General features: G+C 39.1%; 3 protein-coding genes across 4 annotated transcripts; 1 reads left to right on the top strand and 2 right to left on the bottom strand.

The window, feature by feature from the left end:
* Positions 1 to 314: 314 nt before the first annotated feature.
* LOC5516913 lies at positions 315 to 4,745 on the bottom strand. 2 transcript variants are annotated; one of them, XM_032386896.2, is made up of 6 exons: positions 4,594 to 4,745; positions 3,379 to 3,713; positions 2,557 to 3,155; positions 2,030 to 2,080; positions 1,846 to 1,929; positions 315 to 1,463 (listed from the first exon to the last, which is right to left on the bottom strand). In XM_032386896.2, exons 1-6 carry the CDS (start codon positions 4,682 to 4,684, stop codon positions 1,421 to 1,423), a joined length of 1,203 nt encoding a protein of 400 aa, XP_032242787.1. In that variant the 5' UTR covers positions 4,685 to 4,745; the 3' UTR covers positions 315 to 1,420. The 2 variants fall into 2 exon arrangements, with proteins under 2 accessions (XP_032242787.1, XP_001636914.2); XM_001636864.3 differs by lacking the exon at positions 1,846 to 1,929.
* Positions 4,746 to 6,062: 1,317 nt separating this feature from the next.
* On the bottom strand, positions 6,063 to 11,415 carry LOC5516874 (ribosomal RNA-processing protein 7 homolog A). Its single transcript, XM_001636863.3, has 6 exons — positions 11,226 to 11,415; positions 10,095 to 10,338; positions 9,244 to 9,341; positions 8,255 to 8,392; positions 7,881 to 7,929; positions 6,063 to 7,509 (listed from the first exon to the last, which is right to left on the bottom strand). The coding sequence occupies exons 1-6, from the start codon at positions 11,388 to 11,390 to the stop codon at positions 7,424 to 7,426; spliced, it is 780 nt and encodes a 259-aa protein (XP_001636913.1). The 5' UTR covers positions 11,391 to 11,415; the 3' UTR covers positions 6,063 to 7,423.
* A 281-nt stretch (positions 11,416 to 11,696) lies between these two features.
* On the top strand, positions 11,697 to 26,901 carry LOC5516873 (ADP-ribosylation factor-binding protein GGA1). The gene is made up of 18 exons (XM_001636913.3): positions 11,697 to 11,797; positions 11,871 to 11,955; positions 12,049 to 12,124; positions 13,220 to 13,318; positions 13,709 to 13,832; positions 14,183 to 14,229; positions 14,605 to 14,670; positions 15,833 to 15,913; positions 16,976 to 17,110; positions 17,918 to 18,002; positions 19,055 to 19,297; positions 19,736 to 19,800; positions 20,017 to 20,285; positions 21,107 to 21,498; positions 21,915 to 21,979; positions 22,387 to 22,494; positions 24,469 to 24,579; positions 25,301 to 26,901. Exons 1-18 carry the CDS (start codon positions 11,770 to 11,772, stop codon positions 25,391 to 25,393), a joined length of 2,172 nt encoding a protein of 723 aa, XP_001636963.1. The 5' UTR covers positions 11,697 to 11,769; the 3' UTR covers positions 25,394 to 26,901.
* Positions 26,902 to 27,538: the final 637 nt, after the last annotated feature.

The raw sequence follows: 27,538 nt of genomic DNA, 5'->3' as shown, positions 1-27,538 counted from the left end.
TAACCTCATTGTTCTATGGAATTTCCGTTCTACTGTTCTTTCCCCCTTTGTGTTGTCTGTGTTGCATTAATCCAATAAGGTGAAATCTTCTTAGAGCTGTTACACGACGCTGTTTGTGACGCGCTCTCCGTGTTTGATAAGAAAACCTGGTCATGTAACATTTTGGCGACTGGGTACGAGAGGAGTGAAAGACCTCTTCCTCTTCTTTCTTTCTCGCACTCTCCCTGTGCCCGATCTCCGCAACGCCCTGGGTCCCCGAGAATGGCAGCCTAGTCACTGGGTCATTTGGGGTGACTCAAAAGACAAGATTCATATAAAAGATAACTACTTTTATGTTTTATTGATAATATATTAATACATACTTGCACTGAAACAGTGTATTAGTATAATAAACAAAATCAGTTTGATCCATAATTTGCTTTTTTGACAATGAAATTTCACCCTACTTTTAAACTAGCTAACTCTACTTTTCCCAACATTTTAATATGATCTTGTTGATTTATTTTGAGCGAATTTTAAAGTACACAAGAACACGAGTTGAGTAACAGAAAACATTTTAATAGAAAATACATTTTTTCAATGAAAAAGTGTAAAATTCTAATTTTATCCCACATATGTACACATCCACCCTGGGACACTGTACAATTAAATAAAAAAAATATTTAAATATCAAACAAATATGAAATTATAGTGCATAGCTTCACTGAGCTAGTGCACTTTTTATAAACACAGCAAACTTGATGGCCATGACTTGTTGTATATGAATTAAAAAACTAGGGAAATATTACCAGGAATATGTTTCAACGTGCATATTCTCCCTGGAATTGTGCACACAAAAATATAATACTTTTTTATCTTTGTACATATCTTCTCTGAAATCCTGTACAATTTATAAATTTTACCATCATAATAAATTATTATGCAAGCTCTCTCTGGAACCGTGCAATAAATATATTCTTTTAGAAAAAAATGTAAATAAGTTATTTTTGTAAATAGTAGAAAGATACATTTAAAGAAAGAGACTAAATCACTGTAACTGGAAGGTCGGCCATATTGCCATGAGCTTGGACCCAAGATATGGGTCAAGTCAGGGTTTCTTTTTCAATTTTTGGTTTGAAATCTTTTTAACCTTTTTCTAATTTTTGGGGTGTGGAATTTGTCAGACTCTAACACCTTACTGAGCCCCACCCACCCCCCCTTGGGATAGCCTTGGGGAAAACAGGCTATTGATAATACTTAGCACTGTGAATGGGATGGGGCAATTTTTCACTCCCTTTCCAGTACTGTATGCTTATTCAACACTAAGTTTCTGAGAGTATGCCTTTTGGCTATTATTAAGATAGAAGACGGCAACAAATAACATTAGTTAAAGCAAGGCTTGGTGAAGCATCAGTTGACTCAAACTTCTCAGACCATACTTCTATTCTGATTCATTTTCATCCAAGGGCTTTTCTTCTTCAACTCTGTAATATTAAAGACAACCAAACAAAGATTAGCCATATGAGTACACCATTAACCATGACTACTGACTCAGAATGAACAAGATGGAAGTAACTCACAGTAATGCTCACATTTAAAACTACACTTTCCAAGATGCAAGCAAAGGATATAAACAAAAATAGTCAATAGTCTCTTGCCAGAAAAAAGGAAACATGAAAAAATCACTTCATTTTTTATAGTGTAGACATTACAAATGGATTGTTTCATGAGAAAATGACTATGTATATAGTTTATGTAGGCATAACTGTCAACCCAACTTGGACAGAAATCTTGCGGGTGAAAACAGAGAATGTACGAACATTCTCACAATAATTAGGCTTGTGATCCAAAATCTTGTGTACCCACCTAATGCGGGTGAGTTGACAGCTAAGATGTAGGTTAAGTATGTGGCTGCCAGCAAAGCAATAACAGAATGGTTTTAAGTTTATTCTACAACACAATGACAATAAAGGATATTAAAATATTGATGATGTGGGGAGGATAATGGTGTAGATTTTGATGACACAAATAACAACAGTGTGATACTCACAATGGAGCTTCAATCACAAGAAGCTCTGCCAGACCTCCTTCCCGCCTCCTTCTACAATAAACAACAATTGCACTAATAAGAAACATTGCAAGGTTTATAATATAATAGCCAGTCTCTTTTTTACTCTGCTTACAGTCACATTATTACAGCATAGATAATGTGTTCCTGTAAGAACATGGAAAAGAGTGAAATGTCCCATTTTAATTCCCAAACTATCAGAACCAGTTTTGCCAAACATTGCAAACGCAATGTTATTTGTACATGATATAGTTATTTCTCTTAACGTTTAATGAACTTCAGAATTCTGACACCCAGCCTAAAATATTTAATGAGCCACCCCTAAGACAAGGCATGTACGGGGAGCAGAGGGTGCGCACTCAATGCCCCTTTGTCCCCAAAAGTGAGTAACTTCTTATTGAAGGTTAGTCAAATATGATCCTTTTTCCACATGACACCTATTACAGCACCCTCTTTCAGCCAATCATGGGAACGCGCCTGCAAAAGGAAAACAAGACAGCATTACTCACCTTTCTTTTCTAACTCTCAGCACCAATAGAAGAAGTAGTGCAGCAAAGATCAGACTGCCTGCCAGACCGCTGCCAACAACAAGCGGCACAGTCAGGTTACCATCTGCGGGGTGGGCGATCCTTGGGGCGGGGCTAACACTGGAATGATGCACATAGTGACCGGGCGTAACTGAAGTAACACTTGTAGACAAGGTTGAGGTAGGAGTTTTTGATGTGAATAATGTTTTTCTTGTTGTTGGCCGTGAATGGTGACTCGACTTTAAATGGCTTGTGCTGGTTTCCATAGTGACTAGAGTAGTACCCTGTGTAGGTGGCTCATGAATGGGCGTCGATGAAGGTTGGGTGCCAGTAGAAGGGGATGAGGATGGTGTGTTGGGCAGCATACTAGAAGATGTAGCTGTTGTAGTTGTAACTGTAGTTGCTACTGATGATGCTGTTGTTGAAGTTGTTATTGCTGCTCCTTGTTTGCAGGTGTAAAGTTCTAGCCGCAAGCAGATCATTATGTGATAGGCAACAGGAACTATCTTCACATATCTAGCTGTTACATTTCCTGTAGGATTCAGAACTGTATGAACACCATTGGTGTTACCAACTAATACCTATAAAGCAAATTAAATACAGATTGGTTAATCTAAAAAGTGCAAATAGATCATGATGGATTAAAATCAACAAGTTTTTTTTTTGCTTTAGATGCTTTAGACCTATTGCTACTCTCCTAGGACCTGTATGACATGAAATCATCTCCTTCAATCATATCAGACTTTGTTGATTTCATAACCAAATGGATTTTTGTTAACTATAGTCCAGTTTCATGAGCCATACCTTGATGCTGTTGTTTTCCATCACCCATGTCCAATTTACGGCATCCACACTGTACGCCAGCTTATAACTCTTGACAAAATAATCGTTCACCCCGACAAACCCTTGAGTAGCCACTCCCCTGACAGTCTTTGCCTTCCTCAGGTCCACCATCAGCCATGGTATAGTGTCTCGCCTGCGAGTTCGCACACACCATGCTAGTGAATGGTTAAGTCTAGCATTGTCTGGACTAAGATTCGCATATCTTCCTGAGCCCAAGTAGTAGTTACGGTAATACTCAGAAGCTGTTAGCTTGAAATTAGATGCAGGAAATTGAATACCAATCGCATTCTCACAATCTGTGGAGAAAAAGAAAAAGGAAAAAATTGGTCTCAATACTTTGATAATATCATTTTTTAGATAACACCTTAAATCTACATGAAAAAAGTCAAATTTATAAGACTGTATCTGTGACACTATAATAAAGAAAACAGGAATTGTAAAAATGTAGAAAATTATGGAGTATTTATGAACTTAAGATGAAGCCTTTTTTTTTGTAGTTCACAGGTTAAGCTTATACTGTATATACAACTATTTTTTCTCTTTTGTCAGGCTAAAATTGTCTATTCATCTGCTTTATTCCCACGGCCAGTATCAACCAAATTTCTCTTAGACTTTATTATATACTTAGAGTTAGTTAGTTAAGTATTTTTATTAGCAAAGCAAACCACGCACTTAGAACTACATCCAAGCTTGTAAATCTACACATCCAACAATAATCATCGAGTATCAGATTACAAATGTTGTTTATACAAAATATCTATATAAAGTTAGAAAAGTTAATAAGCCATAGCAGATGATGAACGACCCGAGAGGTCGGTTACGTTATGTAGAGGGTTTTTGACATTAAAACGTAGGAAACCTCCATTCGCCGGAGATAATTTATCAAACACTTGTTCGTGAAGAAAGATCACTGTTGCCGTTAAATAAATGTGATTAATGGCAAAGGAAAAATAAAATAAAAAAATAGGAAAGTTTTTTTTAATCAAAGCTATCTTCTTAATGAATCTGCCCTAGGAACATTCAGTATTGTAGTATACATTCGCTTCAATTTGCGTTGATCAAACTTTGATTCAAAGCATGGCGACCTTTTCTTTGATTGGATTGAAGATGATAAATACATTCTCTCAAAAAAAAATACCAAAATTCGCAGATTCTTGTTAAACCATACTCACTTACCTCTAGCAGTTTCTTGTAAACATAACAAAGGGTCAATCATTAAAAGAAGGATAAGGTATAATGCTGAAATCGGGATCGGCTCTCTTCCCATCGCCTCGCATTTTCCAGTAATGGTGGACGTCACGGTGACACGAGCTTATAACTAAGAATTACTTACTAGGGAGGGGTGGGGGTCATTTGCTTTGAATGACGCACGAAAAAGATAAAAGCTCAAATAAAACCGGCTATTAATTTTTACGTGTTTATATACGACGCAAACAAAAAGACACTTGTTAAAGTTCTCATGTAAACATTGACTGAGACAAAATCTAAGTCTTGGTTGTCTTGGGGGGGCAGATTGTCGTCCGTGCTTGGTGTTTTTGTCAGTCAGCCTACATGTTCACATGCGATAAATCGGTTAGCAAGACGAAGATGAAGAGGCAGATAATCATCGCAGTGACGAGCTACTGGAATAATATTCTGTTTTTTATTTTATTTTTGCTCTCCTTGAAGTCAATTAGAAAGCAATCTTAAACCAGACATTCGCAACCATAGTAACATGATTTGACTAAGGCAAAATTTTCTTATTCTGTCTTTCTTTTATTTCAAGTGCGTCTATGAAAAAAGTAACTTTTTAAAGCTGAATATGCTCAGACTATAAATTCCCCGTCGAGACATGTTAACTAGAGAAAGATCTGCCGTACCTTATGTGGCTATCTTTTAAATACAAGTAAATACACCGATTGACCGAATTGTACTACGACGACAATAGGCCAATAAATGTTTATCTACTGCACTACAAAGCACTACACAAATAAAGCATTACTTCTACAAATAAAATACATCTTATAGTTTACACGTATTTGGATATGCAAAAGTGCCAAAGACGAGGGCATGTGTTTTAAACACTTAATTTAGATATCAGGTACGTGCCATTCTTACCCTCGACAGTTAAAATAAGTTTGTCAAAATAATTTTTCATTGTCTAATGACTAAAAGATAAAACGTTGAATGGGTTTAGCATACCCGCTCAGCGCAACCGCTCACTTCCTCTTCTAGAAGGAACGGCAAGTTAATAGCTGAGTCGCGCCGAAGCGCCATCTTGGTCATAGCTTTTAAGGGGCGTATCTAGCTTTTCGCTAAAGGGGGGGGGGGGGGGGGGTTGGCTAAGTGACAAAGGGGGGGAGGGGGTAATTTTTCTGCTTTCTGACAGACCAAGGGGGGGGGATAAACCCCCTAAACCCTCCCCCCAGATCCGCTACTGGCTTTTGACGGTTTTTAGGGCGTGGATGGAGGGAACTTTCGCCTCGAGGGTAATTGAAAATCAATAAACTTCGGGTAAAACGCAGATGATTACGAAAAGCTTTCCAATATTTGTTGACATCCTTTAAATAGCGATTAGCATTTTAAAACGGCCATTTCCGAATGACGGGGGTGGCGGGGTTAATCAAAGGCTGAGTTTTTCTCGTACCAAAATGAGCAATCCCGTATTGCTTTGTAATAAAATATTTTAATGCATCGCAATAAAGTATTGTATAATGTTTATTGTCAAGTCTTTTACACCTCCCTTAAAGCCGCATTGTCACCAGTTCACTTCCGGAGACGTCCGACGGGAACCTCAACCGTTAAAGGCAAAAGAATCTATTAGAATCCGAGATATTTAACATGCCATCCACTCTAAATTACCAATCACATCCTCGAAGGAACTTGCAATATACACACTGAATTCAATATTTTGAAATATTTTTCGCGTTTTCCGTTAAAAATCATCGGAGATTTTAACGTAATCGAAAGGAAGTAAACTGGTGACAATGCGGCTTTAAAAGGCATCTTGATCAAACGGAGATAAGAGTAAATGGCAGGCGATGAGAGTTCCACCTCTCATGTCCGTTTGACCGTGCACTAACGCACTCTTACTCACTTGCAACATTTAAAGTTCGACATGAGAATTGTCACTGTTCGATCGCGTGAATGAGAATATTTCGGTCAACCACAAAAGTTAAATTTATAACATGTAAACCAAGATTCGGATGAATACTGCAGTCCAATTTGAATAAGTCGTTTGATCTCATAACCCAAAACGACTGAAACTCTCTCATCTCCGTTTGATAGAGACATTACTCCCTCTAGTCTAGTACAGGTCATTGAACAATTATAACAGGTCGAGTGTCACGTTAACGATGGGATCCTCGAGGACTATTTTTTTTATTCTCTTTTTTTGTCTCCTTCTGGGTTCGAGACGATAGCATTCCTATGTGAAGATTTAAGTAGCCTCCTCAGCAAGCATCTCTTGAAAACAGGGAAAAAAAAACGAAAAAAAAAAATCGAAAACGCAAACCGGACTCAATGTGTAGGAAGCAAAACTTCTTTCTTCAGTTCCCAGATACCCGGAACGCAGGTAGCCCAAACCGCTCACAGCGCTTTTTTGCCAATAGAGTTGCCGGCGGAGGAGGCTAAGAAGTAAGTGTATTGAACCACTTTATTTTTCCTGCAAACCGGTTATCAGCTAGGGGCATAGATTATTCTAAGCATGGCTGAATGTCTTTTTTTTTTGTAATAAAGTGGCCAAATATCTTAAAAGATATTTGTATTTACATTAACTGATCAAAAGGGGACTATTATACAACAATAAAAGTCGGTGATACGTTTTAAGATGAACAATAATCTCTAAAAACCATTAAAAAAACTAGTCTCTCCCACATAGTATTAACAAATAGACATCTGGTCATTCAAAAGGATCTTTAAAATTATAATAAGCTAGTCAATACTTAGCTTAAAAGTATTAAAAATAGCCTCTTGGATTGCTTGTGCTACATTTTAATATAAATGACAAAATCTATACAACGATGGGTTAATATGGTCGGAATCGTCGAGCTGCTTTCATTTCGGCTATTTTCTTTTTATCTTCTTCAAATTTCTTCCGAAGCTGAGCAATATCTGGAGAGCACACACACACAAAAAAAATCAAATCTCATTTCCACATCCAGAATGTAGCTAGCGTTGAAAGGGCGAAGAGAAGGGAATTGTACAAAGGAAGTATAACAGTATTGAATGGCCAAGATTTGGCGGCTCTTCAATAAGGAATTACCGAGTATGTTGACCACGGATGGCCCTCAGAAATATACATATATTATCGATCTCTGAACATTTCAAGAGTGTTTCCATACAAAAAACGCAATCTCATCTAACCCATCTACACGATCAGGGTGATCATAGAAAAAAAAAACTAGCCCTACATAAAAACAAGTCTCATGTTGATGGTAATTATTTAAGTTGGGGGGGGGGGGGGGGCAGGTAAATTCACTTACGTTCACGTTTTGTTTCACGTTGCTGGAATTGATAAAAGTTTACCAGGGCCTGAAAAAGAATTCAAATAATCAATATAATTTTGAACAGAGAAAGAGAAAGCCTACATATGAGTAGTGGCTTATTTGCAAAGATGATTTGTTTGACAAGCAAGAAGATACACAAGAGTTAACATTATTTTTATCTTGGGCAGGACAATATTCACAACTAGCAAATATAATTGAAGGGTTGAATACTCACTTCAGCGATTTTACATTATTTATTAGGAGGGAGGACCCTTACTGTATTGTATGCAATATTTCAAGGCAGAAGTCTTATTTGAAGTACTAGTACATGCAAAAAATAACATTTATGCTACCTTGAAGAAAACAAATACCTTTTTCTTCTTTTTCCTTTTTTCTTGTATCTCTGCGGCGTCTACTTTCGTAGCCCCTGGTTTTCTGCCACCTTTACCAACTGTGATCCAGCCCTCTTCATCAGGTTGGCCTCGTTCCATTTTCTCTGCTTCTTTAGCCTTAATTCAAACATTATTAAAATCTGTCATAGGCAGGCCGGTACAGTACGTAACCAAGTAATGGGAGGAACCATGAGGTGTGTTCCTACCCCTAACCCTACTCAACCAAAAGGTCCACTTTTGAGGTTAGGGAGTAGAAAGAACACCAAAAAAGGGAACATGTACTGTACTTTTCTATAAATCTTTAACTGGACATGTATTTTTATGCACGAAGCACAATGTATTAGCAAGCAATTACAGATAGATTTATTTAAGTTTGATGTGTAAGATTTAGGCCTAGTACAGCTTGTACATAGTACAAACTGAGCAAATTTAAATTTTGCACAGAAGATGCCATGTTCTGTGGGGGAAGCACCATGTATCCAGTAGTGAATAAAGGGGGAGGATTCATGGCGTTTTACACCCCCCCTTGTTGGACTGCCAAAGGGAGAATTGTTAGGTGAGAGGTTGCCATAAAGAGCATTCATTTAAGGTATACACCTACCCATCTCCTTTGCTGCACGTTTTAACAAAGTGCCCAGTAAAGTGATGAAGTATTTTTTGTTAAGAAACACCCAGATTGTTGCCAATTTAATGATAAAACTGCCCTTTTAATGTAGATATTTGTGTGTTTGTGAGTCGGGAATACAAGTGTTACAAAAAATTAATTACCCCCCCCCCTCTCCTCCCTTGTCACTGAGCCAAACCACCCCTTCTGCGAGAAGCTATTTCTGACCCTGTTTTTGGTGTATTGTATTTATTCTTCTGGTTCAAGAACACGACTATTTGGGGTTTTTGTAATTATTCCTAGACACTGAAGATACAAATCTGATATTAAAATACTATACAGTACTGTATATCTTAATAATTACCTGTTCTTCTTTTTTATCAAACTCTCTCATAAATGTATCTATTTCCTCTTGTAGCGTTAATGGGTCTGGGTACCGCAAGGAATATTCATGACTCCACTCTGAAATAAAAGCAGAAGCAGTCAGTAAACACATTTTAAAAAGTCAGGTACTCATGCATTTGAAGAGCGATTTTAGTATTATTTTAGAATGCTTTGAAACTATTGGAATTATGCAGAGTAAGCAAGAAACTTCCAAGTTTATTAAATGAACTTCTATTCGTCAGGCATGTACACTAGTTCTACAATCTGAAATAAAGATGAAAATGCTAAGCAATGAAATTTTAGGTTTTTGTACAGGCTTTACACTTACTCAAACCTTGGGAAATGGAATAGGGTAAGTGAAATAGGTCCTCTGTTATAATCAACATCCTTTGCTAGGTTTGGTTGACAAAAACAAGAAGATTAAACATTATTTTGTTCTTTCATATTTTCCTCACATCTCCAAAGTATAGTGATGCAAGTGTCCCTTATAGAATGACAGTCAACAACTTTTTGTTATTATTTATCTTTTGAAATGGACAATGGCTTATAGGCAAAACTTCAAAATATTCACTTCAATACACTTCAATGAATTAATTCTGATTTAACGATATTTTTTTTTTACAAATATATCAGTTACTTGCGGATGGAAACAGATTCTTTGTGTGACTACAGCACTTTGTAGGAGTGTTAAACGGCAGCATAACTGGCCTTTTTTTAAAGAAGCCATTTCACACTCATGAGAAATTCCAAGTAATGCAAAGCATTCATTTAAAGGCTTATTCAGGATTTCTTATAATTTGTACTATAGCTGTAACCTTATGTATTTCATACTTTTCACTCCTGTGAGTACTGGATTATCTTCATCTGAAAGAAGCAGCACTTCCATTGGATCTAATTTAAGAGCTGCATCAAGTGATGAGGGTTTCTTAAACACAACATAAGCAACCTTAAAGCCTTTAACTTCATTGTCTGTATTCAAAAGGCTCGTTTTAGTTTCCTTGACTTTCCCTGGCTGCTTGTGCAAGTACACTGATTTGACTCCTCCACATTTACCAAATAGTTTCTTTATGGCAAGCTGAAGGGAGAAAGTTATACAGACACATCAATTTAGAGACATGTAATTTTTTATGTCCCAGGTGAGGTGTTTAATTTGTGGTTGGTGGTTATTTCAAAGTTTAATCTCATGATATAGTATAGTTGCCTTTTAACAAAGAGAAAAGAGTTAAGGTACTCGTGCCTATTATTGGCCACTTCCTATTATCAGCCACCTGAAAATAATGTCATATATTATGTAAACTATGAAAAACAAGCCGAAAATGACACATCGACTCGAAGAAACAACGTCCGTAAAATGTTTTACTAAGCTTTTTACGATTGTTCATTATTTCGCTTAGCTAGGGCAATTCATTCATATGCACCGTAAAATAGGGCACAATAAATTGTCTTTGAGTTGAAAACGCGAGGACGAAAAAAGGCGTAAAGATATCCAACATTTACCAATCGCGATGAAAATCGCTCAGCAAATCCGCCATTCTGTTTGATGTCCCAGGGTGCGGGTCAAACACCCTCTACAAATTATCGTTTCCTCTATAAACAAACCGGTAGATTAAAAATATTTTTGTACAATACTCATGTCAAATAGCTAAAGAATCTTCGTTGCAAATTATGAGGAATTAATTTATTTTGTTCGCGAGATATTTCAGCGTAAACCTAAAAGTGGCCGATAATAGGTACGAGTACCTTAAATCCTTCTGGAACCATTACAAAACAAGCTTTCAACAATCAAATGCTGCGGCAGGTTTTCAGTTATCTTACTTCTTTTATGTTCACTCATCATCAAAGTCTATTAAGTGCAACATAGTAAGGTGAGGTACATATATATTACAGAAATACTCAGTCATCAACAAACAATCGCAACTCTCACGTGTGACATAGTAGGACGACACGATATAGGAATTTTACCTTTGTACAGTAAGGGGGAACGTTGATCACGAATAAAGTCTTATCAGATGGACGCAGGGACTCTTCTTCTCTTACTGAATGCTTCTTGAAATACAAAAAATGATTAGATTTGCAAGATTCATTGAATTTTACGCGTAACAACCGAAAACCAAATTCGGTGGCCATCTTGGATTTTTTTTGAAAATGTAACCGCGCTTACACAGGAAGCCCAGATTACGTAAATTGAAAAACAATTGTATTTCAAATTCATCTTATTACAAATAAAGAAAATAAGCAATCATTAAATAGGAAATATTATCTATGATGATATAATTTTGGTTTTATTTTGCCAACAGATAAAACTGCTTTTTCTTCAATTTTTCATAAACTTATTTCATAATTGTTATGTTTTTTTATATCCAAACTTTGACGGGCAATAAATACGTAGCAATTCGATGAAGATAAGAAGTTTAAGTTAAGCACATCTTTTTTTCCCCGTTGGGCTTCCTGTGGTACAAAATTGCTGACCATCATCACGCAGGCGCTTGTCGTTGAGAAATCCAAGATGGAGGAGACTGTTGAGTCTTTGATAGGTGAGTATCACAGGCCTGTACCGTGAATAATACCATTATCCCGCCGCTAAAATGTACATTTTCTGCACTACAGACCGTGCCGTGGATCCGGCGAAGACTCAAGATAGCTCAGAGTATTTCATAGCTGTCTGGGACAAAGTTAACAAGACTACCGATGGGTGAGTGTCTTACGGAAGTTGTGGCTATTATTGAAGTCAGGTGAATTTTAAATCACATTTCGAATACTTATATCTTTGCGTTGTGTTTAAAAGACCACAGGTAGCGACTCGATATCTCGCTCAAAAAGTCAGAAGCGTCAACGAGAGGGAATCATTGGTTGCGTTGGAGGTACTCAAATTTTAATTTTATTTTTTTGATTTTTATGAATGGGGGTGTTTCAAGCGAATTGTTTTGTCTAAGTGTAAAACCAGGATAAGTGCAAGTTGTTATAAAATTTGAATAGTTTTTTACTATAATGTAAAATACTTTATGCTATGTGTTTACCTGGGGATTTACGTAATGTTTTCAAAATATTTTACTTTTATCACATTAATAAGGTAGTGGTACCTATTATTGGACACTCGAAAAAAATTGTAAATATCTCAAACAATAGGAAAATATGCCGAAAAATGACCCATCGAGTAAAAAAAAAACATTGTAACGCAAAACTAGAAATAATTCTCTCTCACGCACCGCAAAATGGCGATTTAAACCCTCTTCAACTACCCCCTCCCTCTCCAACTACCCCCTCCCTCTCCAACTACCCCCTCCCTCTCCAACTATCCCCTCCCTCTTCAACTACCCCCTCCCTCTCCAACTACCCCCTCCCTCTCCAACTACCCCCTCCCTCTCCAACTACCCCCTCCCTCTCCAACTACCCCCTCCCTCTCCAACTACCCCCTCCCTCTCCAACTACCCCCTCCCTCTCCAACTACCCCCTCCCTCTTCAACTACCCCCTACCTGTCCAACTTCCCGCTCCCTCTTGATGTGTCTGAAAGTTATGTAAACATAATCCAAAATGGTGGGCAATTCATTAATGGACAGGTATTCCATATTCAAATCTAATCCTTGCAATCTTTTTGCAAGATTTGGTACCCTTTGTGATTTCTGATTTCATATTTAAGGAATTGTTTTATTTTTTGCAAAGGAAATGGATGATACAAAAGAAAATTGATGCAATTTATATTCTTGCTTCAAGATTTGTTATAACTGGTTCATTTTAATTCAGGTTTGACTTAAAAGGCTTAAAATATGGGCACTCCTTTACCTTTTACAGCACAGTTTTGTGTTTAAGCTTGTGGTCTGGTACTTGAAGAGCTTTTCAACTAGCATTTGCAAGAAGCCATTTCCACTGCTCCATAATTCATTAGAATTTTCAAGAATATTTCTTGTTACTGTATGATTAACATTTCTTGTCAATCCTATCAAATGTTATCTTTCAGTTGATTGAAGCATGTGTGAAAAACTGTGGACAAAAATTCCACCAAGAGATTGGAAAATACAAGTTCCTCAATGAACTCATCAAATTGCTTTCGGCAAAGGTACTCTCTTGATCTCATCTATAACTTGATTTTTACTTGTGAGGTATGTGTACCATAAGATGTCTCTTTTCTTTTACCTTTACTGTATGAATAAATAGATTCACACTTTCATCGTTTTAGATATATTTATACAGAGCATGTGACTTACTAGTGTTGATGTATAAAATATTATAATTGGGCCCTTGATTTTCAAGTCCTTAGTCTAAACTTTAAAGTTTTATTGAGGGGAGTTGGAAAAAGAACGAATAATATAAATATTATTTAATATTTTGCCCTAATTCTTGACCTTTCACTTCTTCTTATAATAAGAGGGGTAACATTTACTCTTATTTTTTATAACTTCATTCTTTGTTATTTCATTTGTGGCCTTTCTCTATGCAATCATTTCAGTATGATGGACAGTGGACTGCCCCGTCTGTCAAAAGCCGCATTATAGAACTATTGTATAGCTGGACAAAGGGTCTTCCTAAAGAAACCAAGATCATGGATGCTTACAAAATGCTCAAGACTCAAGGTCTGTTATAACCCTCCCCCTCTCCAATACCCATGCCCAACACAACCCCTTGCCCCACACTCCCTTCCAGAGTCGGAAAGAACAAGATCACGAATGCATAATCCCTGTGAAAATCTCTCACCATCTCCTATAATCTCCACCACATATCCCACCCCCTGAAAAAGGAATGAAGATCATGGATTCTACCAAATGCTCAAGACATACAGTAATTCCTAGCACTGGAACCAGAAATACTTTTGATTTTGTAAGTGCATCCAAGAATGGAGGAATGTTTTTATGTAACTGTGAAAAAAAAAATAACGAATTTAATTGAATGAAACTCATGCCTGTATACTGTTTAATTATTTCAGGTGTTGTTGCTAAGGACCCAATAGATCCATATCTCTTTGCATATGAGGTACGTAAGTGCTGTGATGGTATGACTAAAAAAGCTATTAGACACGCAAATAATAATAGCAAGTAATAAATTGTAAGGCTGCTTAGGCCTGGTAGAATCAGAGAAATTAATCAACATTAGGTTGAAATGATATGTTTACACCTGAAAACGGAGCAGTTTTAATAATGTTGGGCATAAGAGCTGGATACTCTGTTTCCACAAGTGCATAAAGCATGATTTTCAACCTTGGGTTGATTTATTTCCTCTGATGTACTTATGATGTTCTCATAATCTGTTTTAAGTATTTTCTTGACTGCTGTTTTTCCAAATGCAATCTATTCCGAGGTGTTTTGTATTTTGACATTTTATGTGGTAACCTTTCCTTATTTTTCCAAGGAAACGCAAGCTAAACGACCACCCAGACAGGATACGATATTTGAAGAGGATGAGGAAAAGTCCAAGGTTAGACTTCCTATGAGTAGAATTTGAAAATATGTTTGGCTTTTAAACACGAATGCGCACTATAAAAGAGACTTGCCTAAGGCAAGCTGTCATTCGTCATTTGACATTACTGAGTGCAGAGCTCCGTAGCGAGAGACCAAAATACTAAAAGAGGGTTCTAGAGTGGCCGGTAACACACTATTTAAGCAAACATAACCTTATCAACAGCTGTTTCTTGAAACAGAACGAAAAATAGTGAGGATAAGAAAGGTTTTGAAGCGATAAATATTTCAAATTCGTTGTTTTCACACGTGCACGCTATAATGATGCCATTTCAAAAGAGCGCATGCGCCCTGTTTTTGAATTTTATTTTTAAATTGAAACGAGCGGGCGCTGTGTTTGATTTCTCAAGGACAATTTTTGCTCTTTTTTTTGTAAACAATGGGCCTCAAACACTTTAACAAATATGCTTGATAGCTGTTTAACACTCTTTTGTTCTTAAAATTGTCGTAGTTTGTCGTACGGCTTTACTTTAAGTTTTTTTAATGTTTTTTTTAATGTTTTATAATGTTTTCTTCCGGCGGTTACAGAGGTCCGCACTCAATGAAGTCTAGTTGTGAATGACGACGACTTGCACTAGAGCTTGCCAAAAAGGGGGTGGAGCTATCCCTTTTATAGCGTGCGTGCGTAAAGAGTCTCCGCTAGATTCCATTATGTCATCCTTGCAAATTACCAAGTGCAGGAGACATCCATGTTCATCAGCTGATTTGAAGATGCTAATTGTGGTGTGTTCTTTTCAATTGAACATGGTCATACCGTTACAGTATAAAACTTTGTTTTTAGATTATTCTTTCTAGATTTCCTCAAATTGAATAACAATTTAAATTTTAAAAACAATAACAAAGGTGTGGCCGACTGGGGCACTTTAAGGGGCAGACCCAGGAAGGGATGGGGGGGGGGGGGGGGTGTGCAAGACATAAAAGGGGGAGGTGCCATAGAAACTCTGACATGCCCAGAGTGGAAATTCATGAAATTGTCCCAGTATGTTTTTAGGGGAATTCTGCTACACTGCTGTATAGTGTGACTGTTTTGTTTTGCTTTGCTTCTTGTCCTGTAAAAAGTCTGTTTTGTTTTGCTTTCAGCTTTTTGCCCTATAAAAAAGTCTGTTTTGTTTTGCTTTCAGCTTCTTGCCCGGTTATTAAAAAGCAAGCACCCTGAGGATTTGCAAGCGGCCAACAGACTGATCAAAACAATGGTCAGACAGGTACGCCATAACAGACTGATCAAAACAATGGTCAGACAAGTACGCCATAACAGACTGATCAAAACAATGGTCAGACAGGTACACCATAACAGACTGATCAAAACAATGGTCAGACGGGTACGCCATAACAGACTGATCAAAACAATGGTCAGATGGGTACGCCATAACAGACTGTTCAAAACAATGGTCAGACAGGTACGCCATAACAGACTGATCAAAACAATGGTCAGACAGGTACGCCATAACAGACTGATCAAAACAATGGTCAGACAGGTACGCCATAACAGACTGATCAAAACAATGGTCAGACGGGTACACCATACGGGGAATACTTTGTTTCCTGAATAAAATCTGTCAACTTCATAGTGCAATAAAAAGGAAGGAATCAATTCTCTGTAAATAGATTATATGTGGATGTAATTGGTTACATTTTATGCGCTTTTAAGGTTAAATAAAGGTACACAGCCTGTACCCAGAGTAAGATGTACTATCACATCTGCTTGATGTGAGAAACAGACCATAATACTGTATTTATCTGATTTCAAGTCCATTTGATGGACCTGGGTGGTAATTTTGACAACCTTAAACACCTGCATATAAGAACCTGGAGGTTAAGAACAAACAGGCTGAAGTTTGGCATTTTAAGCACCCTTTTTATAAGAACCTAATCGGCCTGGTGGGGAGGAATAAGTTCTTATGAAAAAGATGTTGATTGTCAAACTTCTTGATATAACTGAAGTGAAATTTCAGATAAACCGGTGAGGACTATTTAAAACATATCAACAGTTGTTTTTAGTTGTTTCTGCATTGATTTTGACTGTTTTCTAACTTTCTAAATTAAGATTAAAGTTACTTTTCAACTTTTAAGCAGCTGCCCCTGGTATGACCTTGGATCTGACTTGCCTGCCACGGTTGCTTTCATTTTATTTTGAATATTGAAATATAGAAAATATTATTATCAATGCATTATTTCATGCTTAATAAAATTGGGATGGTTTTATTGATGAAATGTTATGTGTTTGAATGGGAATAAAATGAAAACATTTGTGTTCTCTTCATCAGGATGAAATAAAGAATGAAAAGGCAGCCAAGAGGACCCAGGATATTGAGATGTCTTGTAATAATGCCAAGTTACTAATGGACATGCTCAACCACTACCAGCCATCATCCCCAAACCAAGACAAGGAGCTCATGAAGGTAGCGTGCAAGGAGTCATGAAATAATATAGAGATTTAGGCATTGCCTAAAAGCGGAGCTCCAAACGACTAAATCTTTGCAAATTTTCGCTTAATAATAAATATTATTAATAATATTAAATATTATTATATTTCTGTTTTTGACGACGTCAGCGATTCCACAGATCACCCGACACACATGCCCCCTTCCCCCACATCTACATGACACATAACAAGTTAGGTTGTCATACGATGTTTCGGCGTCAGGGTAGTTTTAATTTATTGACGTCATTGATGACGTCACATGACCATCGCATTGCACCCCACTTGAAACATACATCACACCTACCTAGTTTTGTTGTTACATGATGTTTCTTCAATGAAATATATATTTTTTTATTTTGATGACGTCAGCATATTCTTTATTCTAGTGACGTCCTCGATGACGTCACAAATCACGTGACCACATATTTGCACCTCCCTAGACACATACATGACACCTTCCAAGTTTGGTTGTTGTACGATGCTTTTAAGGGACGGACGGAAAAGATCGCGTCACGAAAACTCAAGTTGATGTGTTACCACATTTGTTTTATTATACCACTTTTTCTTAGGTATGGGGTTCCGCTCACGTGCTCCGCTAATAATCCACTGACTGATCTCATCTTTACCTTTTTTCGTCATTTTTTACACATTTAAAAGGGAAAAGTCACCTTTGCATTTTGACATAATTGTTGCTTTGCATAATAGACTGAGTCCATTTTGATATTGGGTAAAAAAGCTACAGTACTTGGATTTTGATTTCCTTTTTCACTACTTTTTTATGCAGGAGCTGTATTCGTCTTGCGAAAAAATGAGACCCACTCTTTTTAGACTGGCAAGTGCAGCTACTGAAGAGGGAGATGCAGGCTTAGGTATGTCTATTCTGTCTGTTCCTATCCAGTCCTTTATTTTCCTCCTCCTTTTCCATCTTTTCATCACCATCTTCTTTTGCATTCATCTACTTTTCAACCCATCTTCTCATCTTCTTTCCCCTCCCCCATTCCATTTCCTCACATCCTTTAATCTCTCAACCTTTTTTCTTTTTCCCATCTCTATGTCTCTTGCCGCTCTTCTCCTTTTTTCAATTTCCTATTCCCCATTCTCTTCTATCCTACTTTTTCTTTCTTAAATATTCATCTCCCTTCTTTCCCTTTTTATTTCTATCCTCTTCTTTTCAATTTCCTCATCTTTCCTACTCTTATTTTTCCCTTCCACATTCTTACCTCTTCCTTCATACCCATTCCATTCCACTTTCCTAATAACCATTTCCTCATCTTTCCTACTCTTATTTTTCCCTTCCACATTCTTACCTCTTCCTTCATACCCATTCCATTCCACTTACCTAATAACCATGTCCTCACATTTCCTACTCTTATTTTTCCCTTCCACATTCTTACCTCTTCCTTCATACCCATTCCATTCCACTTTCCTAATAACCATTTCCTCACATTTCCTACCACTCTGGACCTTACCTTGATCTCAGTCCCCTTTTCCATCCATTTCCTTCCTTTATTTCCTCTCCCCTGCCCTTCTGTCCCTTCACCTATTTTCCTCTGTGATCCTATCCTTACCTGTTCATCTCCTCATTTTTCAAACCAAAGATTATTTTGTACCTCTCTGTCGCACATCTTGTTCCATCCCTCTTCCCATCTAAAGTTTCTTGCTCATATTGAAATTTCTTGTGACATTATAGCGATGTTGGCTAGAGTGAAAATTATGTTGTATTGATCTTGACACTTGTGAAGATAGTGGCACAAATACATTACTGGTGGTGAAGATAATTCAGTCTTTTTATCACCCTTTCTTTCACCCGACCTTTCACCACTACATGTCTCTAGAGCAGCTGTGTCTATGCTATTCAAGCTACATATAACAGAATTCTAGTGAAAGAGTTAAGAATTTGTTGTTCTCTCTACTCTCTTAGCCGAGATCCTCAGAGCAAATGATGAGCTCACAAGAGTAATAGATGAGTACCGCAAGAAGGTTGGGGTCAGTGAGAGCTCACCAGCACCTGAGGTGCCTGGGACCTCATCACTGCCTCCATCACAGCCCCAAGCCACAGCAGACCCTACTGGATCGTCACTGATCGACCTGGGGCTTACCTCCGATAGTCCGACTAAGGAGCAAGGCTTGTCTTCTGTCTTGGAGAATGAACTGTTAGCTTTGGGTTAGTACTGGTGTAGTTAAAAACTTATCCTGTTTGATTGTGTGCTGTGTATGCCATGAAAATAGATTTGATTTGTCCCATCTTGGAATTACATTAAGTGCATGTAAGATGACTTTAGGACATACTTAAATGATGTAGTTGCTTGAAAGGGGCACCCCTTAAGGCTTACGGTAGGTATAAGAATACCTTTTATGGTCCAAAATAAAGAGTTCTTTTAGGATTTTTCAACAACAAAAAACCCCACCTTTTACATGTATGATATATGATGCCCATTAAGGTATTTCTAGTGTCAGTTTTGAATCCCTTCAACAAGAATTCTTTGTACCAAAATCTCGGTAGTACTGGTCCCCCGATTCATGTGGTTGCTTAGCCTAAAACACACTGCTCCTCTGCTTATGTACCACTCAGCGCATCATTGATAGATATCTGCCATTGTAGGGTTACAAGATGCACCAGCTCAGACAATGGCTACTTCCCAAGGACTTCCATCATCAGTAAGCCAGGTAAATTAGCATAAACATGAGTAAATAGGGTACAGTACATAAGTTTTTTTGGAAGTTTAAGGACATTATTAGTACCTTTGATGTATTCAGGTTTCAGAAATGTTGTCATATCTTTTTGAAGGTTTGTCAAATATTGGATTTTTTTTTTCTTTTTCATGTTGGGTTGCGCTATATAAGTCTGTGACAAAATTCAAATGACTTGGTATCTCATTACAGAACACCTCTCAAAATTCCTGGAATTTTCCTGGCTACTCCCTACCATCTTATTCCCAAGCCACCTCCACCGTCGGGATGGTCCGCCCAGTGTCGTCCATGCCTCACCAAATGTCAGGGGGAGGGGCATATCCTGGTGGTATGTACCAGACCCCTAGAGGATATGGTCCTGACATGAGGATGCCCCAGGTACCCGGACTCATGCAGCAAAATGTCCCTATAGGAATGGGACACTTAGGGCCACGAGGTGTGGCGCCAGTACAACCTTCAGGGTATGTTATTTTAAAGTCTGATTTAGACAGCCAATTTAGTTGTATGCAAGACTTCTACAACTAAGTCGTAGAGTGTAAATTAGCCTTCCACTATGCTACGATGCTCGACTACGAAAGTCACAGTGTGTAATTCAGGGCTAAAACATAATGTCGAATACAACAAAATCATGCTGCCTAAATCAGCCTGTTTGCAGTTGGTACATATTTTTCATATCACTGCATATTTAAGAGATGTTTTTCCTTTATGCCACGTCACATTAAAGAAATGAATAAGAAGATTGGATTACAACGCATATAAATAGAGCAAACAAAGGCTTAAGGGTTCAAAAATGATAAAACTGCTACAACAAGACCATACTAGAGAATGGAGAATGCAGTGCTGTCAATTTTGAGATCAAAACTATACGCTAGTCATAAAAACTCAACTTTAATTACAGACCTTGTGTTGACGAGAATTATTGTCATTTTCTTTAAAACTTAAGACTTTATTCCAGTGAGGCGTTTTACCAGCTGACAGAATTTGAGTGCAAAAGCAAGTTCTAGTTTGTTTACAGCCATCTTACAAATCTTTGCAGCATGTTTTCTTACCAAATTACTGCATTTCAAGCACTTTCTTTCATACCCAACTGTTTAAATTTGAGCTATATCGGAAAGCGAGAAGAGAGATTAAAAAATGCTTAAGACGGCCATAAACAAACACTTACCCGCCAGGGCTTTGTCACGCTAGAATTCCACAGGGCCCCCATCATTTAGCAAACGTGTCATTGCGATTCTGTTAACTTAGACTAAGTTTCACCTTGTTCTTTCTTTCCCTGTTTCAGTATCAACCAGTCCCCAGCAAGCCGACCCACTCCACCACCAAACAAACGTGGCACAGAAGCACTGAAAACGCCCACAACCTCTCTAGACCTTCTAGGGCAAGAGTTCCTACAGAACCAGAAACAACAACAGAAGCATAAGCAGGTTGTCTTACCTCTCCCTCCTGCCTCAGCCACGCCCCCTCCAAGCAGTGACGGGGCACTTCTGGACCTTGGGCTTGACCCCGTCCCATCTGCCCCCACCCAAGCACCTACCCCAACTCCCGCCGCGCCCACCCATGCACCCCCTGCACCTATGACTAATGGGGCAGACCTGGCCATCCCACAGATGCAAGTTGCTGGGGAGCCAGTCGGGCTGGACAATGTCTTTGTCCCACTCGATTCAGTTCTGCCAGGTAGGTTAGCAATGTGCCATGGTTCAATGACGTTTCGAGCGTTAAGCCCTTAGACGGAGTTTTTCAATACTTCAGTAAGTATTGAGTACAAGTCAACCTTATCCCTTAAAGCAAAAACTGGAAATCGACTCTGCCAAATTTTCGTCTTTAATAAGACTTCTTCAGGGCAGACTCTTATTAAAGACGTCTTATTAAAGAAGTCTTATTAAAGACGAAAATTTGGCAGAGTCGATTTCCAGTTTTTGGTGTATTGTATTCATTGTTCTGGTACGAGATCGCGACAGTTTGGGCTTTTTGATTTTATCCCTTAAAGGATAGAGTCTGCAGTCAACGAGAGCGTAAAGAAAATGTCAATTTATCGGTACTTTTTATCGGAGATTTTGTCTTTTTTTATCCGTTTCTCATTTGTCTTACAGGAGACCACGCACCGCTGACTGTCTTAGACAAAAAAGGTATTCGGATGATCTTCCATTTCGCCAAGGTTAGTGGTAAATAACGCATACTGCCTCGTTTCCGCGCTGCCCCCCCCCCCCCCCCCCCAAACAAAAAAATAATAATAATCAATAATATAAGAAAAGAAAAGAAAAATGAGCACTTAGCGCCCTTGGTCCCCATGGAGTAAGTTACGCCTCGATTTAACAGAGACCAGAGTTGATGAGAGTCCAACTCGTATTTTTTTTGATGGTGCACACTCGCGCACCTTTAACTTAGCTGATGAGAGCTTTCGCCGTTTGTTCGCAAAAGTTGAACTCTCATCGACTCTCATCAACTCTGCCTCCGTTTGATCAAGGCTTAAGAAACCACACCGCATTTTCCCGTGCGGTTATTGGATTCTCAATCCAATTCTCAATTGTCGTCGTCGTTGCTTAAATTCCCTTTTATTTCCAGACGACGACGGATCTGAGCCGTTCGGATGTGATTATTGTGGTGATCTCCACCACTAGTAGCCTCAAGTCCGCTGTGAAAGGCTTTGTCGTGCAGGCAGCGGTGCCAAAGGTACAGGAATAACTCACTCGGCGCACATTCGGCATCTTCTCGGCTCACGCTCGGCAACTCAACTCAGATCGGCAATCGTCACACCTTGTTTAATACACTCGGCATCGTCTTGGCCCTCACTCGGTATCCCCTCGTCAAACCCTCGTCTCACGATTGCCATCGCCTCAGATCAGCACGCACTTGATCTCTCTGGTTCACGCCTTGAACATACTCATCCTCGGAAACCCAGGGGTATTTCCCTCTAACGTTTCACTCGCGAGAAAAATAACCCCTGAGGAACAGTAAGGAACGAACTTGGCCAAAAAAATCTAGGCCTATGATGAGCTGTGATTGATCGACCTCCCAAGGTCGACCAATCACAGGCGCGCTTTACCAACAATGCATCAAAAATTTACCTAACTGCTCTGTGTTGGCTAGAGATCAAATATGGCGTCTAGCGTGAACAACTTCTTATTTTTGAACGGCCAATCCCCGACATCCTTTCAGCGTTAAAATACACGTTTAGAGCGTCTTCATTGAAGCCAGAACAGCTTTTGGTCCTAAAGGGGTTTTACAAAAAGATTGATCGATTACAGCTTTAGACATGTTTAATCCCCAATGGACCCAGTTCCCTGCTAGCAGAGGCCTCTTTTCTCTGTATTTCGCTGTGCTGGCGTTCGCGAGGAAAAGAGACCTCTGCCATGGGTCGAAACTGTTTTTGTTGCGCATGCGTGAGCGTTAATAAGCGACCGACGTGCCAAAACCCGTACCATCGCGCGAAAGCTGTCAATGTGCTAATATGCTTTGCATGGGTTTAGTCGGAAATCATGAATCAAACTCCGGTTAGTTCTCCTCTTCGAAAAAAGAAAACAACTGTTCAATTTCAATCACTAAAACGTCACTAAAATGATTGAACAGCAAACGCAGCAAAGACGAGTTTTGTCTTGTTTGTGGGATTCATTTCAAGACATCTGGGCAGGCGAGTAAATATCGCACAGTTCGACTCGAAGAAAATGTTACAAAACTTTTTGGTAAACTTAGATCAGCTATTTCCAGAAGAATATGCAAAAGCTGTAAACGGAAGATTGACTCGTTAGAGAGAAAATTCTGAATAAAGATAAGGCATTGAATGGCTTCTTTTATAATTCGTCGCGTGATATTTCTACGGAGGACGCCGTTTCGAGTGCGGGCTTATTATCCCGCAGCGGATATACGTTTCATGCATGCGCTAGTCATTGTGGGCTCAAATAGTGGCCAGTAATTAATGAACGGAGCATGCACTCTGGATCTCCCGTCCACGATCGTGGACGGCGGTTTGATCAAACGAACTTGCGACCCATGGCAGAGGTATCTTTTCCTCGCGAACTCCAGCCCAGCGAAATACAGAGAAACGAGGCCTCTGCTAGCAGGGAAGGGACCCAGGCGCCGTGACGGCTTTTTTGCCAAGTTCGTTCCTTACTGTTCCCCAGTTTCTCGCGAGTGAAACGTTAGAGGAAAATACCCCTGGGTTTCCGAGGATGGAACATACTCGCCCTCCCCCCCCCCACCCCCTTGTCCAATGCTGAATATCTCCTCGTTTCTACTTGTTTTCTCGTGTGTGACTTTTGGGCTGCTATTGAAGGATTCAATACCGAAAATTATACTCGCATGGACGGATCCAGAGGGTGGATTTTTCATCCCCTTTTCAGGTTCTTTTTTGAGTGTGTACACTCTAATTTCACTGGATCCGCTTGAGCCCGGTACACTTTAGGCACAAACTAGGTCTCTCGTCAGTACAAACTCAATCTCTCCTCGGCTAAGACTCGGCACAGCTCGGCACATTCGACACCATTCGACACCAGTATTTAGTCTCATGTACGATACTCATGTTTCCCTAAAGACAGATCTATCTATACACTTTAAACATAGTGTTTGCTGTACGTATGCCGAACTCCGTGTGTATGTATGCCGAACACAATGTGTACGTGTTGTTAACTTGGTGCTTGTGTGTTTCAGTCGATGCGAGTGAAGCTCCAGCCACCGTCCGGATCCGACTTACCGCCCTACAACCCAATCCTTCCCGCGTCAGCAATCACGCAAGTCATGCTTATAGCCAATCCGACAAAGGTACGACACATAATCGATCCACGGTTCATGCTTATAGCCAATCCGACAAAGGTACGACACATAATCGATCACATGGTTCATGCTTATAGCCAATCCGACAAAGGTACGACACATAATCGATCACACGGTTCATGCTTATAGCTAATCCGACAAAGGTACGACACAAAGTCGATAACACGGTTCATGCTTATTGCTAATCCGACAAAGGTACGACACATAGTCGATCACACGGTACATGCTTATAGCTGATCCGACAAAGGTACGACACATTGATCACACATGCCATGCATAGCCAATCCGTCAAAAATAAGACACACTATCGATCATGCCTAAAGGCAATCTGTCAAAGGTACGATGGATAATAGATCATTAAAATTGATGCTCATAGCCAATCCGACAAAGGAACGACACACAATCGATCACCTTGCTCACCTATTTGCTTTCTTGTGATTTTACTTTGGCGAAGTAATCTTGACTTTAAGGAATGACAATCACCCACTCCTTTGTTAGTGTAAAATACAGCGGTTTATTCGCAAGTTACTTCAAAATAACAATCTACGAATGAAGTCTGATACGTTATTGACGATATTTGATTGAGAATATCTTGGTTGCTTGCTTGAATTAGCCGATGCAAATGGATGATTTGTGTGACTGGCCCTTGAGCGGGAGTATAAAATGGCGCCGTGATTGGCCTTCTTTAATTGACTTTTCTCATTCACAGGAAAAGGTGCGTTTAAAGTTCAAAGTCATGTACGAGGTAGATGGTGCAACGGCAGTGGAGACGGGCGAAGTCGATAATTTTCCGCTCTCCTGAATTCTCTGGGCGACGCAATCGAAATATTACAGCGCAACCAGAAAAACCGTGAACACCTAAAATATGTGTGAAATGTGAATCAGACGCGAGAATTTAGACACTGAGACATATTGAGACTTGTTTCTAGTTGACTGTTTGAATATCTCGCGAGTGATTGGTCAGAACAAACATTCCATACATATTTCCGGTGTTCACGGTTTTCTTGGTCGCGCTGTAATTGGGCAAGTTCGTCGGCTGTGCATCAAGGTGGATTTACATTCACCGATTTGTCTGATGGATTTGTCAGCCAAGAACATTCACAAGCTGCGATTTGGCGGGTATCTGTTTTGGTCTGAGAAAAATCTGGCCCGACACTAAACATCTGTTGAGTAGCGATAGGTTTTGGAAAAAAAACCGAATTGAAAAAAAAAAATACGGCAAATCAGCGCTTGTAAATCAGACAGAAGAAGTTCAGAATATCGTAATCATTCGATTTAAAGTGTCAAGTCACCCTGGGTAGGGAAAGGGGGGGGGGGGGGGCAGTATAACTCTTTACAGCTTGATTTCCGAGTCAAGTGCTTGCTGGAGAGGCGGTAATAGGGGAAACACGGAAAACGTATTAAACGGTTTAAACATGATATTTGCTGATAAAACCCATAGATTGTTATCTATTTTCGGGCACTGCCACGCCAAATATATGAGGGTTTATTTTTATCGAATTAGATTGAACTACTATTGGACCCCTCAATTCCACAGGAAACGTATAAAATTCCATAAGTATTGCTCTTTGGTCAATTACCAAAGCAGTCCAACCATTGTCCTTAGTAATCGGAATTCTGCCGTAGGATGTTCTTAAAACGTACTAGCCTCGCCCGTACTACCCGTGCTAGCCTCGCCAGGAATGCTCAAGTCATTCGCCAACGAGCGAGGCCGTTTCATTCGTCTACTTCTCAGAAAATTTAATAGCTGTAAGTTTACAGTGTGACGCGCGCTACCATTGCCACCAATAAGGGTACAAGAAACGTACTATATGATGCGACGCGCTACTGTGAACACCTTGATAGCTTTGTGAAGTAAGCGCAATAAGGATGTGAGAAACGTACCATATGATACGACGCGCGCTACCGTGAACACCTTGAAAGCTTTGTGAAGTAAGCCAATAAGGATGTGAGAAACGTACTATATGATACGACGCGCGCTACCGTGAACATCTTGACAGCTTTGTGAAGTAAGCCAATAAGGATGTGAGAAACGTACTATATAATACGACGCGCGCTACCGTGAACACCTTGACAGCTTTATGAAGCCAATAAGCAAACAAATGTTATACCTGATTGACATGGCTGTGTATACACCAAAGCGCGGCGGAATCATCCTTCTTATGAAGTTCGTTACAATCAAAATAGTGAATGTCGTATGCTGATTCTCTCTTGTCGTCTTGTTGGCCACGGTAGCACGCGTCGCACTATATATAGTATATATATATTATAACTGATCCATAGATGAATGAAATATGCAGTTTTAGAAGACCTTGTGTACGTCGTAATTTATGGGCTGCACGCGAAAGTCGCAAGTTTACACCAGACCTGCCTGGAACCATTCAGCTCACTTCCGAGCCTGAGGGAGGTGGGGGGGGGGGGGGCTTTGATTTCAACTAAAATTATGGGTTCTGTTCACAGGTAGCTCAAGCTATCAGTGATTCTATAAGGGAATATATGTGGAAATTTGTGTTAAAAATGCAACACGATATTACAAGCCCTGTGATGTTTTAATAAGTTCTTAATAACGGTTTCCTAGCATTGTTAAGCATGTTTTGTCTATTTTTTACTTTTCATCTCGACGCATTATGAACACTTAATATAGTGTTATCGCAACTCCTATTAAGCCCAGCTTGCTTAATGTCTCTAATAACAAATATTCAAAGCGTACCAAATAAACAACACGTAGGCTCGTGTAAGAGCAATCCTAATTATAAGGACATGACTGAAAAACCCTGAACATGCGCACTTGAAGAAATGGAGAAGGACGATTTCTCACAATGGCCATCAGTTTCTTGTATTCCAGACTGATTTTCCCTTTTCAAAACACAAATAACGTGAGGCTGAAATTCACATTTTGGATTTTGGCAATTTAAGATATTTTTTCCTTGTCATCCTTGCGCTACGT

Source organism: Nematostella vectensis, chromosome 12, assembly GCF_932526225.1.
Source record: "Nematostella vectensis chromosome 12, jaNemVect1.1, whole genome shotgun sequence".
NCBI lineage: Eukaryota > Metazoa > Cnidaria > Anthozoa > Actiniaria > Edwardsiidae > Nematostella > Nematostella vectensis.
The sequence above is the reverse complement of the archived record's forward strand: the minus strand, read 5'-3'. Positions and strand labels throughout refer to the sequence as shown.

Excerpts from the sequence above, each read along its gene's own strand:
- LOC5516874 (XM_001636863.3), bottom strand. The coding sequence starts at position 11,390 with ATGGCCACCGAATTTGGTTTTCGGTTGTTACGCGTAAAATTCAATGAA. Across the intron at positions 7,930-8,254 it reads AAAGGAAAAAGAAGAAAAAG|GCCCTGGTAAACTTTTATCA; the intron begins GTATTTGTTTTC and ends ATTCTTTTTCAG. Across the intron at positions 7,510-7,880 it reads ACGTGAAACAAAACGTGAAC|ATATTGCTCAGCTTCGGAAG; the intron begins GTAAGTGAATTT and ends TGTGCTCTCCAG.
- LOC5516913 (XM_032386896.2), bottom strand. The coding sequence starts at position 4,684 with ATGGGAAGAGAGCCGATCCCGATTTCAGCATTATACCTTATCCTTCTT. Across the intron at positions 3,156-3,378 it reads TGGAAAACAACAGCATCAAG|GTATTAGTTGGTAACACCAA; the intron begins GTATGGCTCATG and ends TTTGCTTTATAG. Across the intron at positions 1,930-2,029 it reads CTTGTGATTGAAGCTCCATT|AATAAACTTAAAACCATTCT; the intron begins GTGAGTATCACA and ends ATTGTGTTGTAG.
- LOC5516873 (XM_001636913.3), top strand. The coding sequence starts at position 11,770 with ATGGAGGAGACTGTTGAGTCTTTGATAG. Across the intron at positions 11,956-12,048 it reads GTTAACAAGACTACCGATGG|ACCACAGGTAGCGACTCGAT; the intron begins GTGAGTGTCTTA and ends TGTGTTTAAAAG. Across the intron at positions 19,298-19,735 it reads GAATGAACTGTTAGCTTTGG|GGTTACAAGATGCACCAGCT; the intron begins GTTAGTACTGGT and ends CTGCCATTGTAG.